At 42.9% G+C, this 16,421-nt stretch overlaps 2 protein-coding genes across 3 annotated transcripts; one reads left to right on the top strand and one right to left on the bottom strand.

Annotated features, from left to right (window-relative positions):
- The first annotated feature begins 5,067 nt into the window (after nt 1-5,067).
- Nucleotides 5,068-9,326, top strand: zgc:92313 (uncharacterized protein LOC436869 homolog). Of its 2 annotated transcripts, XM_061706314.1 has the most exons (7): nt 5,068-5,153; nt 5,235-5,410; nt 5,783-5,895; nt 6,170-6,246; nt 7,490-7,761; nt 8,569-8,720; nt 8,890-9,326. In XM_061706314.1, the coding sequence occupies exons 2-7, from the start codon at nt 5,365-5,367 to the stop codon at nt 9,145-9,147; spliced, it is 918 nt and encodes a 305-aa protein (XP_061562298.1). In that variant the 5' UTR covers nt 5,068-5,153; nt 5,235-5,364; the 3' UTR covers nt 9,148-9,326. The 2 variants fall into 2 exon arrangements, with proteins under 2 accessions (XP_061562298.1, XP_061562297.1); XM_061706313.1 differs by having other exon boundaries at nt 5,091-5,410.
- Nucleotides 9,327-9,603: 277 nt separating this feature from the next.
- mapk7 (mitogen-activated protein kinase 7) lies at nt 9,604-16,079 on the bottom strand. Its single transcript, XM_061706297.1, has 7 exons — nt 15,717-16,079; nt 14,374-14,648; nt 13,601-13,766; nt 11,924-13,353; nt 10,621-11,657; nt 10,199-10,329; nt 9,604-9,919 (listed from the first exon to the last, which is right to left on the bottom strand). The coding sequence occupies exons 2-7, from the start codon at nt 14,642-14,644 to the stop codon at nt 9,772-9,774; spliced, it is 3,183 nt and encodes a 1,060-aa protein (XP_061562281.1). The 5' UTR covers nt 14,645-14,648; nt 15,717-16,079; the 3' UTR covers nt 9,604-9,771.
- Between the last annotated feature and the right edge of the window lie 342 nt (nt 16,080-16,421).

The following is a 16,421-nucleotide window of genomic DNA, read 5'->3' as shown; positions in this document are numbered from 1 at the left end:
TGCGGGCGCAACTAATGACGCAGGTATGACGGTATGTAAGCGGCAGGAAGCTTCGTGGAAGCGTGGTTTAAATATATCTCTTTGCTGGAAGATGGAGGCAGAGGCTGGAGATGGAGGGAGCGAAGAGGAAGTATGTGACTTTGGGGTGGGTGCAGGGGCTCGGGGATGGGGAGGGTGCCAGCTTGTTTTATTTCCGGTTGACAAGACTTTGCGCTCCCTTTCTCTCTGTCGCTCCCTCTCTCTTTCATACTCTCCTATTCTTTACCCGCCTCCACCCCCACATCATTGCGCTGACTATCTCTTCCACCTCTGTCTCACTTGCTTACTTAAATCACTCACAAATTATAGAACCTTCTCCGAACAAAACAAAACAAGAAATGATTTTTAGACACTAAGCCTGTCAGCAATGATTTCTTTTAACTATATTTTTATACACTAATGCAATTCATGTGGGTATATTTGCATATACTACCGGTATGTGACTTTTGCACGTTATGTTAATATATACAAGTGAGTATATACAGTAGACCAGTTGTTATCAAACTTTCTATACCAAGTATGACCTCAAAAATACCACCATCATGACCAACATTAAAATACAGTAACGTAGTAGTTTTACACCAAAAATGTGTACATTTGTTAGTATGACAGTAGGCACAGTTTGAACATTAAGACCAAGCTTAAATATAGGAAAATCAAAAAAAAAATGCATGCAACTGCATTATACTGTACAAAGTTAAATACAACCTAACTGTACATTACCAACGCACTGTGCACGAACATTAAAACATGTACTATACTGGATTTAAAGAGTTTAAACTGGGTGTATGCAGAGCTACAAGCTTCAATCAAAACTTTAACTGCATTTCATGTTTTTAAAGTTATGTATTTCATTGGTATTTCATTCAGTGACTTGATTTTACCACAAGTGGTACAAATCATCGCAGCAGACCAATGCACTTTATGTGAGTATATATTCAATCGAGTTAGGCAATTTATGTGGGTATATTTGCAAAATACATCTTTGCAATTACATCTTTGCACACGCCCACATCTGTGGATAAGTATTTTATTTTTTTCAGCTTCAATTAAATTGTATCTTATTTTCGTATCCTATTTACATTTACGAGTCTCGGGACTTATTGGGCTAATTTGGGTATCGTATTTTGTGCCACATCATATGTAAACAACTTAACGTTTTGACTCTTTTTCTTAATTTTCCTTTTTATCTGCCAAAGAGACTTCAGATGGAAATTAGCAACAAAGCTATATTCTGGCACAGAGCATCTCTACTCTCGAGTTTAACAAACAATGAACTCAAAGTTTCATCACGTTCACATCGTGAGTTAAATTAAGACACACAATCAGGTCAACATTTTATACATGCACTTAGAAAAAGAACATACTGTAAATGTATTTTTACACTTTTTTTTTAAAAGGCCTTAGGGGTTCTTTTTTCCATTCTTTTGTACCCTTAACACTTTCATTTTACATGTTCAATAATTAGCCCTACGGGACTGATAAGTGTAGCTTGTATTTTAAGGGACAGACCTACTGTACCTTTATTTCTAACAGCACTCTGGTTTTATACGTTAAAAAAGGCAGTCTCAATTGCTAAGTCATTTGTAACTTCATAACTATGTGCTTGCTAAAAATGTTTTTTTCTTTATGTCCGTATATTCTCTGTCAGCCAGGTCTTAGGAATCTGCAAAGGTGGAATAGCGGCAACTGCACTCTTCTTGTTTGTTAAATTTGTTATGTTTGTTCTTGTTTGACCGAAACTGTTCAAAAAGGACTTTCACGATGATGCTATTAGGTTATCGATATGCAGACAATATAACCTAATTTGTATTTATTTTTTTTAAATGCCGGTCCAGAATATATATATTTTTAAACTTTTGTAACTTTTTTCCCTTAGTTACTCACTGAACAATTCATCTTATCGACAACATTCAGGCATGAAACAGTTAAATTTTCACATCTACAATAGGTGTCCAACAAGGTTTGGCGCGTGAGGGGATACAACTTTTCACAGCGCTAGAATAAACATACTTTGTTTTAAAAATACAAAAATGTTGAGTAGCTACAGTAAATGCTCTCTTGTGCTTCCTTTATTGTAAAATCCTTGCTGCATTCCATTGTGTTGCAATTGTTGGAATGTGGCCTAACCTATGTGATCCCTATGTGCTGAGTGCAATAACGTGTGAGCGTGTGAGTGTGTGTGACGGCGCGTGCTTCGCTGCAAAGATTCATGTAGCTCCGGGACATGCTTTTTTTTTTTTCTTTCTTTTTTTTGTGTGCATCTTGTTAGTTCATTCCTGTCACCTCTCTCTCTCTCTCTCTCTCTCTCTCTCTCTCCCTCCCTCTCCCTCTCCCTCACCATCCCTTGCTTTTTCGGCGCTGAAGGGGGGATGCGGAAGAGGGAGGGGGTGGGCGGACATGAGGAGGGGTGTGCGTGTGGAGGCAGTCGCCATGGTTACAATGCCACGACAAATATTCATCAAGATGTTAAAATAAAAACAAACGGGAGTGCATTATAATTGCTCTTACTGACCGGGCCCTGTAATGCATTCATATATGAAGAGTGAGAGGAGCAGGTGAGTGTGTTAACACACTAACAGCTTACCTGCGGCCATTCGACGCACTAATTCCAACTTGTTGTGTTATTTACCTGTTAATGGAATCACCTATGAGGACCTCCATGACCCTCTTTCCTTTTGGTCCCCCACCCCCGGTCCCCCCTCCACCATCCCACCCACCTCCATGGCTTGCTCTTCCGCTACTGTTGTGTAGCCCCAGGCCACAGTGTGATGTGTCCTCCCTCTGTCCCTCCCTCCCTCTCCCTCTCTCTCTGTCCCTGTCACCTTCAATTGCTCTGTGAAACTCGACACACTGCCTGGGGGCACGAGAGAGCCAGCCACCAAGTGAGGGAGCAAGGGAGGAGAGCAAGAGAGAGAGAGCGACAGACAGCTTTAAAGACAGACAGAAGGAATAAGCATTCTGTGTCATGTGAAAAAAGGAAGTGACCCACAGACCAATTGTGGAGCATAAACGGCAATATGTTGTTTCCTTCGCAAAAGCCCACCTACATCGATTTAGGATGCGACAGTGGTGCGCCGTGCCCAAACTCATAACTCAATTGATTGACTCGTACATAGTTAGCCCAATAGCATCATTGTAAAAGTCAAATGTCACCGTTTCTAGAAGAAAAAGAAAACGCACACAACAAATTTAACAAACAAAAAGCCTGCCTCGATGAAAACTTTGTGGATTACCGTGACCTGTATGACTGCAAATCTACACAGACATGAAGTAAAAAGCACCAAGCACATTGGAATTTATTTTTATTGATCTTGTTGAAGTAAGTTAAAAAAAAAAAATGACTGAGGCAATCATGCTATTATGATAACGATATCAAAACAATTTTCCATATTGATATGATTTGAAATGCCATTAATACGTTTCAGATTTGTTTGTTACGATCAATCAAGAAAAATAGCGCTGCATTGTATAAAAACAAGGGGGGGGGGGGCAATAAAAGAGAAAGTAAAGAAATAAACCGGTTTCACAGGAAAGATGAGACGGGCACTACGACATTGTGGGAGGTTAACCTTTAACAAGAGTCATGTGACTAATTTAGCAGCTGCTTTTTTTTTTTTTTTAAATGATCTGCATTGAATAGATGCCCAAAAGCATTTTGATAAAAAGAAACGTTTTCTAAATATGGAAGGAGAACAAACACAAGCATGAACGGCAAGGCCCAAACATTCATCAATCAATCCACGGTCAATCTCATAAGAAATCCATCCATTTTCGACTCCGCTTATCCTCATTCATGCATAGTCTTCAATTAACTCAAAATGCATATTTTGGGGATGTGGAAGGAAGCCAGGTTTATGCAAGAAACAAAAAACAAAAAACACACGCGCACACAAAAGCATTGGGAGAACAAGCAAACTGCTAAAGGCTAAACTGAGATTTCAACCCCAAATGTCAGAATTGTGAGGCAGATGTACTTAGCACTACTTTCCTGTGCTGACTTCCAAGAAAATCCTACCTATCCTATGTAAAAAGAGATACAAAATAATAAGTCTAAAAAAAAATACCTCAAATGGGATTTTATCTTGGTAAATTTAATTGCCAAACAGGAAACTATTGTAAAATATACTGTACAAGTATTCTTTAAATAGCTATGTTTTTAATAATGCCATTAATGTGTAAATACCTACATACCATAAAAAAAAATCCAGGTTGACCGATCAAAAATTTGAGGGAGGAAAATCATCAAACATAAGCGAAATAGACACAAGTTGAAAAGGGTGGGCAACATTTTGTGATGTAGGGTGCACATTAGATTTTTAAAACAGACCTGGGCCAGGCCATTCACAGATGATGAATTAACTACAAGCAGACAATGTACTATTTTTGCAAATAGCACAATACGTGAGCTTGCTGACAGACATTGTTGGCTAATGTTAGCAATTTAATGAGCACATGCCTGGTGAAACTTCACTTGGCAACATGATTCAATTAGAAAGCTGACTGTTTAACAAATATATATTCTGAATTTCTGAAAGTGTTTTTTTTTTTTTTAATTTATATCCTGTATATCAATTGATATTTCACGACTAGAGTGGGCGTGTCGATCTTGACAACATCCAACTACCATACATACATGAAATGATGACAATTACAAAACATAATCTTAAATATTTATTTTTGCAACCAGCCACTGTTTATCCTCCATCAAAGACAGACAAAATACCTGGTTGTTAATGTCAACAAAAACAATGATTGCACAGGTATGTGTGCAGATTTTTGGCCACATAAAATGAGACCTCGGACTTTCACTAAACTGCTCCATTATCACGGTTACTGAGTGATTCTGATGAGGACACCAATGGGACTGTATTGTGCCATCAACCCAAATACTTTCCTGTACCTTTGTCTCATTTCGGGGGAGGGACTTCACCCCTCCATTTCTCGAATTCCATTGGCTTAGCTGGACCCGAAAGGCGCATTATGATTGGTCCATAGCGCTAACAGGTAGCTTGATGATTGAGAGCGTTTACCTTGGAATGTGGCCGAAACCGCTTCAGTCTGGACCCGTTACTCGATGTTACTACACTACGAGACAACACAAACGAAACCAGGTTTCATCATTCGTTTCCTTTTTCATTTTAATCCCTTCAAAACAACACTGCTCCTAAAACAACACTTTGCTCGCTGAACAGTCACCTGGCGGGAACGTCGTCGTACATCAACGCCATTTTCCAGATTTTAACTCATTTTAACGCCGATGCTGTTTGAGTTTTGCTTCTGTGTGGGTTGGACTACGACTTGTGAGACAAAACACGGGGGCAGATGTCACTAAAGACGCAATTTGTTGCCACTTTGTTGGGCGTAACGGGTGAGTCCAACACTCCGCATCTTCCCTGTTGTCGCCATGTCTGTTTCTTTGTCCGGCGCTGTTTAAAAAGGATAACAATAATAAATAAATACAAATTAAACGGAAATGTTTACAATTGGAATAAGAAATATCATGTCATTCTGGTAAGTAGCGTTCAGAAACACAGTTATAAAATGTTTGGGTAGTGTGTCGTCCTTGACTACAAAGCAGTACTAAACAGTACTGATATATGTTTTATTACATTCTGCTATCTATCTAGCTATCCCTCCTCCTCAAAATGTTTGTTTTATATATTTATTCAGATGATTTATTTAAAAAAAAAATTCTGTCCTTTTCCCATTTAAAAAATATCTTTTTTTTTAATTGACGCAGGTTTTTTGGCCTCGTATGCCCAAGAGTGTGGGAGACCGACCCTGCAGGAGAACAGGATTGTGGGAGGAATGGACGCCTCCGACGGGGCGTGGCCGTGGCAGGTGTCTATACAGGTGGGTCCCAGTAAACACCGGCGCTCCTCTTCCACCTATCCCTCCTCTCTCTTATCTGGTGTGTTTCTAAGTGGTGTTCAAGTATCTTGTTTATCAACCTGACCTGAGGAGAGCGGGATCTGCTTGTGATGCTCAGGTGACTCACTGTGTGTGTGTGTGTGTGTGTGTGAGTGTGTGTGTGTGTGGTGTGTGGGGAGTGGTGCGTGTTGGTTGGTGTGCATGTATGGTTTTTTTTTTTTAAATATATATATACAACTTCCTCTTTGGCCTCCAGAAAGATGCTGGTCATGTCTGCGGAGGCTCCATTATCACAGAGAACTGGATCCTATCAGCAGCTCACTGTTTCCCCAAGTAAGAACACGCGCATAGACACACACGCGCACACAAATATATCAAAGAGCAAGGGTCCAACGCAAGTGTGGAAAAAAATTAGATTTTGTAAATTTCCAGGTCTGGAAATGTATGGAAAATATTGTGTTTGTAATGGAAACTATTGAGTGGAAAAATATTTACAGTTATGTTTTTAACACTGTTACCGTTGTTCTGTATTCTAAAAGATACAATTTAGAATATCACAAAAAAGAGGGGTTTGAGAGAGAAGATATTTATTGATCCTACAGGCAAAATCAATCCTCAAGACAGTACAGCAGTTTGAAAAGGTTCATGAGCTGTACATGTGCAGTTTAAAGGGCCGAGGGCAAGGGTTTTATGGCTTTTGGTTAAAATTTATATTTGCATTGTTAATGTTTTGTAATACAATACACAATTTACAGCAAGTTGTGAAACAAAAATTGGCTTATATTTTGGGTGTAGTTACTCTATTCACCACAAGAACTACCGGATGTGATGTAATGTTTGTCAATCGTTAGTGTCCTCCATTTACTTTGAATGGGGAGCTACGGTTTGGAATACGAGCAAAATTTGAATTTCTATACACACGAGCCGGCTGAAAGTAGACTTTTGGTCAAACCCTACACGTATGAGCCGAGCGGTAGCTTGGAGCCTATCTTTGACGGCTGCTAGCGGTTACTTTTAACAGCTGCGAGATATCATGAAAATGAAGCTGGTTCACTGCGACAGAGGACGCTGGAAAAGGTGACACAGTATTGCGCAGATCGGATTGGAAATACACACTGGTATGTGTCTGTATATTTACATACATTTAAAAATATATGCTCCAGCAGGCTGTCAGTAGTAAAAAGCCATATAGTCATGAGCAGTCAGCTGTACATGAAATGTAAGCAGCCCGGCGATTTGATTTAAAACGTAATTGCAAATGGTATTAATTATTTTATCATTGCCTGCACCATTAGTACAACCAGCTGCCACACTATAGAACAGTGTGAAATAGCAAAATACGCGGCAATAAACTGAACGACCACGTGTGTACCAGTGCCGAATAAAGGAGGGTATATGTCATTCGTTACATCACAGCCGAAGATAGCCGAAGATGGGAGATGCTAGATTCAAAACGAAGACGACACATTCTGAGTTACGTATGTGTGTGTATTGAACTGTATTCTTCTTGTATTGGATAACATTTTTAGAGTTGCACGCTGTAACCAGTCAGTGTGCATCTGCGATCTCCTTTCAGTCCGTCCGACTTGAGTTCGTACACCGTCTATGCCGGCTGGTACTACCTGAACAATTTAAACCCGCACCATTCGGCACACCGCGTCAGCGATGTGGTGATCCCGTCCGGATACGTGGAGCCTCACAGCGGTAAGGATGTAGCCCTGGTGCGTCTCTCCACCGCCCTGACCTGGTCGGACTGGATCCGTCCCGTGTGCCTTCCCGCCTCTGGCACCCTGTTTCCGGCCAGCTTGCAGTGCTACGTCACCGGCTGGGGGAACATCCGCAATAGCAGTGAGGCTCACTTCATACATTTCATTTTTTTCTAAGCATTAACAACGTTAATTTATTTGACACATGGTGTTTGCTGAGGAAGTTCTAAGGTGCAAGGCAAATACGGAAAAGAAATGAACAAGTTAAACAACACATGCATTCAACAAATTCATCCTTATAAGGTACTGACAACTTAAGTTAATACTCCACATTTGTATGATAAAATATATTTTCATTCCAGCGCAAGGTAATTTGTGTCAAAAGTGTAGTTTTTGTCAAAATGCTGTGCGGTATTTAGTTACAGCCAGCAGTTTAATCATATCTATTTTTTTTTTTAAAAAAAAAGGTATATGCTGAGTTAAAAGATTATTCTGGTATCATTTTCATGTCAAATGAAAAAAAAAGAAATCAATTAATTGATCATTATTTTTTCCTATAGTTGATCAAATCCATTTTGTGGAAGGTCTAATAGGTAGTACAGTGGAACTCAACATGTTTATGGTTCACCATTAGCAGATGCAATTATAATCATTCACAAATTTTCCGTATTCGCGATCGTCTGCGAATAGCGCGGGGGTCCTCTGTACAATGAACCGCTGTTCGTGGTTCACTATTTGCAAAATAAGCCATTGCTCTAAATTTGAAGTAAAATTAAACATTTTTGGGATTATGTTTATAGTCATCTTTTAATGATCAATACAATAAAGTTTTCACACACTAAGTAAATGGAAGTTTTGCTGAAAACATGATAATGAGGAACATGCTTGTAATGTAATGTAAACTTAAATATTTTCTAAAAGTTCATCTGCCTCTCTGCCCCCCGCCCAGTCCCGCTGCCAGGAGTGGGGCCTCTGCAGGAGGTGCAGGTGCCAATCATCTCACAGGCTTCCTGTCGTGCAATGTACCAGATGGAGCAGGTGGACATCTTGTATGACATGATCTGTGCCGGCTACCAGGAGGGCGGCAAGGACTCCTGCCAGGTACTGTTGGATCAGCTCTTTGCGTTGCCGTGTTTACACAAATAGCTGCATGTACACTATACAATCGTACCTTGAGTTACAATTGCCCCAATTAGGAGTGTTTCAAGTTACAAGGTGCTGCTTGGTCAACATTTTATGTATTACCTGTAACAGCATCTTCTTCCAACAGGGCGACTCAGGAGGGCCTCTCGTCTGCCAGATGGTGAACGGAACCTGGGTGCAGGCGGGAGTGGTGAGTTTCGGCCTGGGCTGCGCTGAAGCTAACCAACCAGGTGTGTACGCCAGGCTCACCAGCTATTCCAGTTTCATAAGAGACAACGTACCAGAGGCCCAGCTGTACGGCCGAGCTCATCGGCAACGGCTGGAGGGGGCTGCAGTGGTGCTGCTTGGCTGTTTGTCTGCCATGCTGGTCCTGCTTTGGCTATAAGTAAGCTTCGACAAATAGATTTTTGGGAAATCGGGCCAAATGAAGAAATTCGCATTAATTGAAACTCGTATGAACATGAAGCAATATGCACCAGAAAATGTAATATAATTGTTAATTTGTAGTAGTTGAAGTGTGATTTTTAAAATGTTTTTGATACATTTGTATTTCAAATGGCAACAGTGAGCTGCCTTCATTTTGTTTTTGAAATAAATGTAATTCAACACTGTGAGCCCTACATCTTGTTGGCAATTCTCAAAAAATTCTCAAAGGAACGGTTTTCTAAAGTCAAAACATTTAACGTACAAATGCTCTTTTTTTTTTTTTTTCATCATTACATATTTTTCAAATATGGTTTGGTCCTCGGAGGACATAATGCTTTATATGGGAGGTAAATGTGTGGGGTGGTTTAAAAAACCTGACTTAGATGTAGAAAACTTAAATTTTAATCGTTTATTGACATTCACAGGCTGATACGGTGATTTGTTTGTTTGTTTTTAGGTCTAGGAGACCAACGTAAAAAAAAAAAAAAAAAACATGGTAATGCAGTTCACAAAACTAAAATTACTTTTAAATTAATTCATTCAGTCAAAAAATCCTGACATTCAAACAAGCATGGGCACTCGGTCAGGCATCAGGTGGGATGGAATCACAGAGAATCATGGGAGAGCCCAGCTGGAGCTCCTGCTGCAGCGATTCCAGGTCGGCCAGCGTCATTCGGTGAACCTCGCTCCAATCGGATAAAAGCGAGGCTGAAAGTGGAGCCGAGTCGTAACTGTTGGAGGCAGACAATAAGACACAGTTGTATTAGCACGTGCACAACCTAAATTACACTACTTACAAAAAAAATAGGGGTATGGGGCATTTGAAGGACATTTCAGGATTATTATAACCTCTAGGGGTAAACATGGAGTTCAACAGGATGTTCTCAGAGGGAAGTGGTATTTTAGGTTCGTCTTGAAATTTCACCCAAATGTCCTTTTTTTAAATATATATATATATATATATATATATATATATATATATAAATAGCAAGAATTGTTTAGGAGCTCACCTGTCTCGGTCACAGTGTTGCAGCTCTGTGAGTGACTGAGTGAGAAGATCGTCCAGGTCGAAGCCCACGCCGTAGCCCGCCCCGCTGCCTTTAGGGGTGACCGAAAACACTGGGGGCAACACGTCCTCAACCTGAGATGGGAGAACACACTCAATTAATCCATCTTTTACATTTCTATCTTTTTTTTTTTTTTACCCCCACACAGATTATTTTGCAGTCAACATAGATCAATCGATGATCTCATTGATAGTTTTTTTTTTTTCAGGTTTCAACTCGCTCACTCACTCACTTTCCACGCCCAACTCGTTCATCCAATCACATTCAGATACCTTTGTGGCCTCACAAACAGTCTGAACTTAAAACTCTAACACTAATTCACGTATCACAACTGCAGGGTTGCTCCTCGCGACAGTATAAAATACCTGAGACTTGGAGAGCTGTAGTGTTACTGTGTGGATGTCAGGGGCAATGGAGGGCCCTTCCTGTCCAGTATCTGTGAAGCCCAAACTGGGATGAGCATGTGAGGGGATCCCGCACAGAGATTTTTCCCCAACGGAGGAACACAGCTTCTCCACAGGCCCGGTGTTAGCAGTCGAGGGCGTGAGGTGATGGTTGAGGTGATTGTTGCCGCCAATATCCCCGTTGGCTTCGCTGGTGCTTAGTGTGGTCGGGCCTTTGGTCAAAAAAGTCTCCAATGGAAGAAGCTGCTTCTGGGAGTTGGTTACGGCGTGACTTTGCGTTGTGAGAAAGTTTTGCTGTGGCAGTGTCTTGTGCAATTTTGCGTGTTGTGATGGCCCACTCTCTAATTGCTGTCCGCTCCAATTACCGAAGCAGTTGAACCCGCTCGGGCCACCGCTCTCGTCGTGAGGTTTGAGCGTGTTGTTCTTAACAAAGCCACCAGAGACTGCCATCAGGTCCACGCAGCTGCTTACGGCAAGGACAACATCTGCTGGTTTCTTCTGGCTCATTGCAAAGAGTAATTGCTGGCTTTTGCTGGGAGGCTGCAGAAAACCAGACTGACTGGCTCGGACTTGAGAGATTAGCTGCTCGTGAGATGGAAACTTTGTTGTTTCCTTTTCAGGTTTGTTGTTAGGTGATCCTTGAGCATTGTCCCCCAAAACAACATTCACATTATTCTTTCCTCCTTCGCTATTAGGCGCGTGAGATTTGTCATTGCGGCTGTCCATCATCTTTGTCCACCGCTGCAAGAGGCTCTTGTCGTCGTCACTCAGCAGGACTCCGCCCAGCGAGTCCCCATGCCTTCCCTCTCGCCGCTCCTTCTCCTTCAGTTTCTTCTCCCTCTCCCTGGCTCGTTCCTGCCTCTTCCTCCGCTTCTCCTCACGCTCTCGCTGGCGTTCCTGAGCTGTGACGGGCCGACGCGACTCTGGATTGGAAATAGACGACGATGTTCCTCCTCCTCCAGTGGACACCTCTGTGCCCAGTGGAGGAACACCTCCATCTGCAATGGAAATGATTACAAAAATGATATTACGATACGCATGACCAAAGTCCTGCCCAGGGTTCATTTGCAGCTCACTACGTATTCTAAATCAAATTTTTAATTTTCATTTTTCTTTTTACTTACTGGGAAACCCAGCCCACATCATAAGGTTGCAAGGAAAAGTCAAAACGCTGAAAAACTATTTTTCACAAATGAAAATGAAACAAAACATGCTACTATGTAAAAACACTTTTAAAGGACTAAAAAAAAAAACAAATACATACCACCTCTGGCTTTATTTCGGAATAAAGCTGCTTTCAGAGCTGCTTTGGTGTCTTCTGATATCGTCCCTTCTTTCCTGGGCCCCTCTGAGGTACCTTGGGCAGGCCTCTGGTTCGTAGCCAGTGACTGTGAGAGGCTGTGGGACAGTGACTGAGCTTGGGCAGCTGACAGCGACAGAGAAGGCACAGTACTGGCTAAAGGTGTCATGGAGGAAGGAGGCTGGTGCTGGTTCTGGTTCTGGTTCCGGCTGGGCTGAGGCCTCCTTTCCTGCCCCTCGTTGTCCCGCATGGGTTCCGCAACGTGACCGGTCTCGGGTGTGGTCAAATCGATGGTCTCCGGTTGGCCACTGTCCGAACTGGCGCTGGGCATGTCCACGTCGACCGGACCGCTTTCGCTTTTCGTGAGGCACGGTAAATTGAGGGCATCTTTATTACATGTGTCCATTTGATTTGTGAATGTCCGGTTAACCTCGGCTGGTCTTCGTTGCTCTGTCGACTCCGCCTCTCTCTGCTGGTTCTGTTTGCTGGGAACCCGTGTGGACTCACTTAGGCTCGTCGAGGAGACCTTACTGCTTTGTGTTGCGGCTCCTCCGCCGACACCGCTGCCGTTTGTCCTCACCAATGGCCTAAACTGGAGCCTCTGACGCGAGCCCTGCTTGTTTCTATGAAAGTCTTGGATCTCCATGAGAATTTCCTCTTTGATTTGCTCCTTGCTTATGGGAAGCTTGTCAAACTCAAAGTCGAACGCCGGCACGCAGATTGGCTCGTCATCTGGATCGTGGTACTTGGCCAGGTACGGATGTTCCAGTGCCTGAGTCACACTGATTCGCTCGCGTGGGTCAAAGCGGAGCATGGAAGCAAGCAGGTCCAGAGCGCCAGGCTCTGCTTGGGGGTACAGTTTGGCTAAGGGCACAGCAGATTGGGACGGAAGAGACTGAACGTACGAACGCACCCTGTCGGCTCTAATAGCACCAATTAGCCCCTTGGGAGGGGTGCCCAACACGGACAAAATGAGCTGGAGCTGGTGGACGTAGTGCTTGCCGGGAAAAAGCTGCTTTCGCCCCAACATTTCGGCAAAGATGCAGCCCACGGACCACATGTCAATGGCCAAAGTGTAATGATTCAGGGACAGGAGCAGCTCGGGAGCCCGATACCATCGTGTCGCCACATACTCGGTCATGAAGGAATGAGAGTCCTCTGCTTGGGAGCTCAGACCCCTGGCCATGCCGAAGTCTCCGATTTTCAGCTCGCAGTTCTCGTTCACCAGCAAGTTGGAGGGCTTGAGGTCCCGGTGGATGACGTTGGCAGAGTGCACGTACTTAAGGCCGCGGAGGAGCTGGTACAAGAAGTAGCGAGTGTGCTCCGGGGTGAGCGCTTGGACTGAGTGGATGATCTGGTGCAAGTCACTTTCCATGAGGTCCAGCACGACATACCTACACACACAATTATAAGAATAGTAGAAAATGAACCGGAGCGATTCCACCCAACCATAGAAAGTGGGTATCACTTTACTAGGTAACTATCTACAAATTTACTGTGGTATGAAGTAAAAATACTCTCTTACTGTACTTGTTGATTTTTCATATTTGAATGGCCCACAGTTCGTCAAGGAGTACTTTTTTTTGCTACATCTGCAAATTCCCATCCTTATGCATGTGTCAGAAAAACAACAGTACATACACAGACTTGAAGGCAGAGTGAGGAAGGTTCGGCTGCAGGATGTCTTTGATGGCGATGATGTTGTCATGTTTAAAGTGCTTGAGAATTTTCAGCTCCCTCAAGGTACGCTTGGCGTTTGTCACCACTTCGAAGGCATTGGAGATCTTCTTTATCGCCACCTGCTGGCCTGAGGTACGTCAAGCATGTGAAAGCCTGAGTACATTACTGCACACACCTTGTCTGACAGCACAAATAATGACTGGAGTTTTCTGATTCAGAGTGATTTTTTTTACAGTATACAGGCAAGAGTGAATTTAGAGTTGCATGCTTTCAGTGTATTACGACATTGTGCTGCAACAGTTGAGGCAGCATAAGGAAAGGCGAGGTTTTCCTACTAAGCTCCAGTAATAGTTGTCATTCCGACAGAGCAGAGAGAATACATACCAGTGAATAATTTTGTACTGTATATTTTGGTGTTTAAATACACTGATCAATTCCGTTTTGTTTGATGTGTCAGTTTTATAGTAAACGTACACCTGAGAGTAACTGTTCGGAGCAAGCACGCTTTACCTCTTATTTAGAGAACTCTGCAAGCAAGAAAGTGAAAACAGACCTAATCAACACTTTAAAGAGGGTATTATTAGGTTGGTGTGTTTTTAATAAGTTTAAGTGTATTTATGTGGGAGGGGTACACTGTATAAGAAAAAAAACAATAAGGTCTCTATCAAGAGCCTGTGCTGAGCAGGTTCGCTGTACACATGAAATGTGTTGGTCTCAAATCAAATCAGTCGTACCATTATCTCGTCTCCTGGCAGATGACACGACACCATAGGCACCGGTGCCAATGGTTTCAATGACGTCATACTCCTCGCCCACATCAAATTTCACATCCAGCGAGTGCTTTTTAAGCAAAGCCAAGTTTTTGGCAGTTGTGCTGGTGTCTGTGCTGCCGCTTATCGTCTTGACCGCATGCTGATTGTCGTCATCTTGTGCGGTCGTCATTCTTTCAGGCGCCACGGCCACAGGTTGACAGTTTTGACCATCTCCATGCTCCTCAGATGACATATCTCTGTGGAAATGAGAGGAAGGAATTGGGATTCAACATTACAGACATAAAAATGGGTTAGCGGCATCTTTTATTCGACTCCGTTGGTACCGTGGGCAGCGTGGCAACTGATTAGCATATCTGCTCCATAGTTGTGAGATTGTGGCTTGGGGAATCAGCTACAACCTTCCTGTGTGGCGTTATAGCATGTTCCCCCTGGGCTTGCTTGGGTTTTGTTCCTCTCATGTTCTAATTACATGTATGTTATCTTAATTGAAGACTCTAAATTGTCCATAAACGTGAGTGTGAATGCTTATTTATCTGCATGTGCCCTGCGACTGACTGTCAACCCGTCCAGGGTGGAGACCGCCTTTTGCCCATAGTCAGCTGGGATAGGCTCCAGATCCCTGCGAACCTGAACAGGAAAAGCGGTATAGAAAATGGAAAATCTATTCATCTATCTATGCCAGTGACAGGCACAATACTTAACAGGTTCTTTCGCTGGCTGGAGATGCAATGTACCTGTTGCCATTTCATACACCAGAATGGCTTTGTGTTCAACTAAAAACGCCCAGATTTCCCACTGCATAAGTAAATTTGTGAGTAATTTGAGACGAGATAATACTTTTTTTCCCCCAGGATATATATTATATACTTTTTGGAAGCTTTTGGTTTGGTGGTGTGCCGTGAGATGTTTCTAAATGTAAAACGTGCCTTTGATAAACACTGCTTTCGAAAATGTGCAACTCCCCCCCCCCCAAGTTAAATGATCGACAGGCCAAGCCAAAGGAGAATGCAGATGATTCAGGTACTCATCGACAGCAGTGCGGCGACGCACCTTCACATACAACAAGCTCTCTCGACTGAAATTCCCCGTGCAAACCAATGAGGTAAAACTACGCATTATTTTTCTCTTGTAATGCCTTGCAACAAGCAAAGGACTTCCTCGTCCCACAGTACACTATCTCCCATCTCTCATGGCAGGGGCGTAGCCTAGTCAACCTCAAATAATGTAAGTCGGTGTCATTTTGTCCGTGAGTAAATGCAACCAACCGTGGAAGTGTGTTTAAGCGTCACGGAACGGTCGTTCACCTTGCGAGCTCACCCACGCGCCAGTGAATTGAGCCTTTTTAATCCCTCGGTTGCATGTCTGTGTCTTGTTTATTGGTCTGCCGTTTCCTTGTCTTTGTCTTCTTCTTCGGAGTCGTTTCACGGCGGTCGCCAGCCATTAAGTTGCACGACCGCCATCTATCGGACGAAATGCACACTCTCGGGGCTCAAACGCGTTCACCTTCACCCCCGTTGAGCCACGCGGGCGATTCTGTGACATAAACTACGACAGTCCCGTTTGGTTTATCATCGCCTCCGCGTTACTGCAACAAGTCGTCCATAAAGTAGGGGATATTTTTCGAAGAATAGCATCACACTAAAGCTGGAAGTTTTGCGTGTCCCGGAGGTCTCATGCTGAAAAAAAAAATAATAATTACACCGCGTGGCATTTTGATTGGCCTCTTACGGGCCAATCAATGTGATGTGACGTCACGATAACCTATCCAATAAGAGCAGGGAAGGCGGGATACCTGCGCTGATACGCTATATGTTTTTCTTTTATTTATTTACAGTGTAAAAATGAGGTGTATTTACCGAAAAGAGATGTATTTGTGTTGACGTAGGTTTAGCACCTCACTAAATAAACAGCGTGACGCCACTTTGCGCCCTGGCCTGTTCCATCTCTGGCACACCAATGAAAATGTAGGGCTTGAACTATCAGAGCCAATCAACAAGTAAAGAGGCGGG

This window comes from Phycodurus eques, chromosome 19 (genome assembly GCF_024500275.1).
Source record: "Phycodurus eques isolate BA_2022a chromosome 19, UOR_Pequ_1.1, whole genome shotgun sequence".
NCBI classification, from domain to species: domain Eukaryota; kingdom Metazoa; phylum Chordata; class Actinopteri; order Syngnathiformes; family Syngnathidae; genus Phycodurus; species Phycodurus eques.
This window is presented reverse-complemented; position numbering and strand designations above follow the sequence as displayed.

Bases quoted from the DNA above. Each gene is read 5' to 3' on its own strand.
- zgc:92313 (XM_061706314.1), top strand. From the start codon at position 5,365: ATGTCACTAAAGACGCAATTTGTTGCCACTTTGTTGGGCGTAACGG. The intron at 6,247-7,489 runs GTAAGAACACGC...ATCTCCTTTCAG, and splicing joins GCAGCTCACTGTTTCCCCAA to TCCGTCCGACTTGAGTTCGT. The intron at 7,762-8,568 runs GTGAGGCTCACT...CCCCCCGCCCAG, and splicing joins GGGGAACATCCGCAATAGCA to TCCCGCTGCCAGGAGTGGGG.
- mapk7 (XM_061706297.1), bottom strand. From the start codon at position 14,644: ATGTCATCTGAGGAGCATGGAGATGGTCAAAACTGTCAACCTGTGGCC. The intron at 13,354-13,600 runs GTATGTACTGTT...TTGTGTGTGTAG, and splicing joins CACTCTGCCTTCAAGTCTGT to GTATGTCGTGCTGGACCTCA. The intron at 9,920-10,198 runs GTGAGCTCCTAA...TGCCTCCAACAG, and splicing joins CAACACTGTGACCGAGACAG to TTACGACTCGGCTCCACTTT.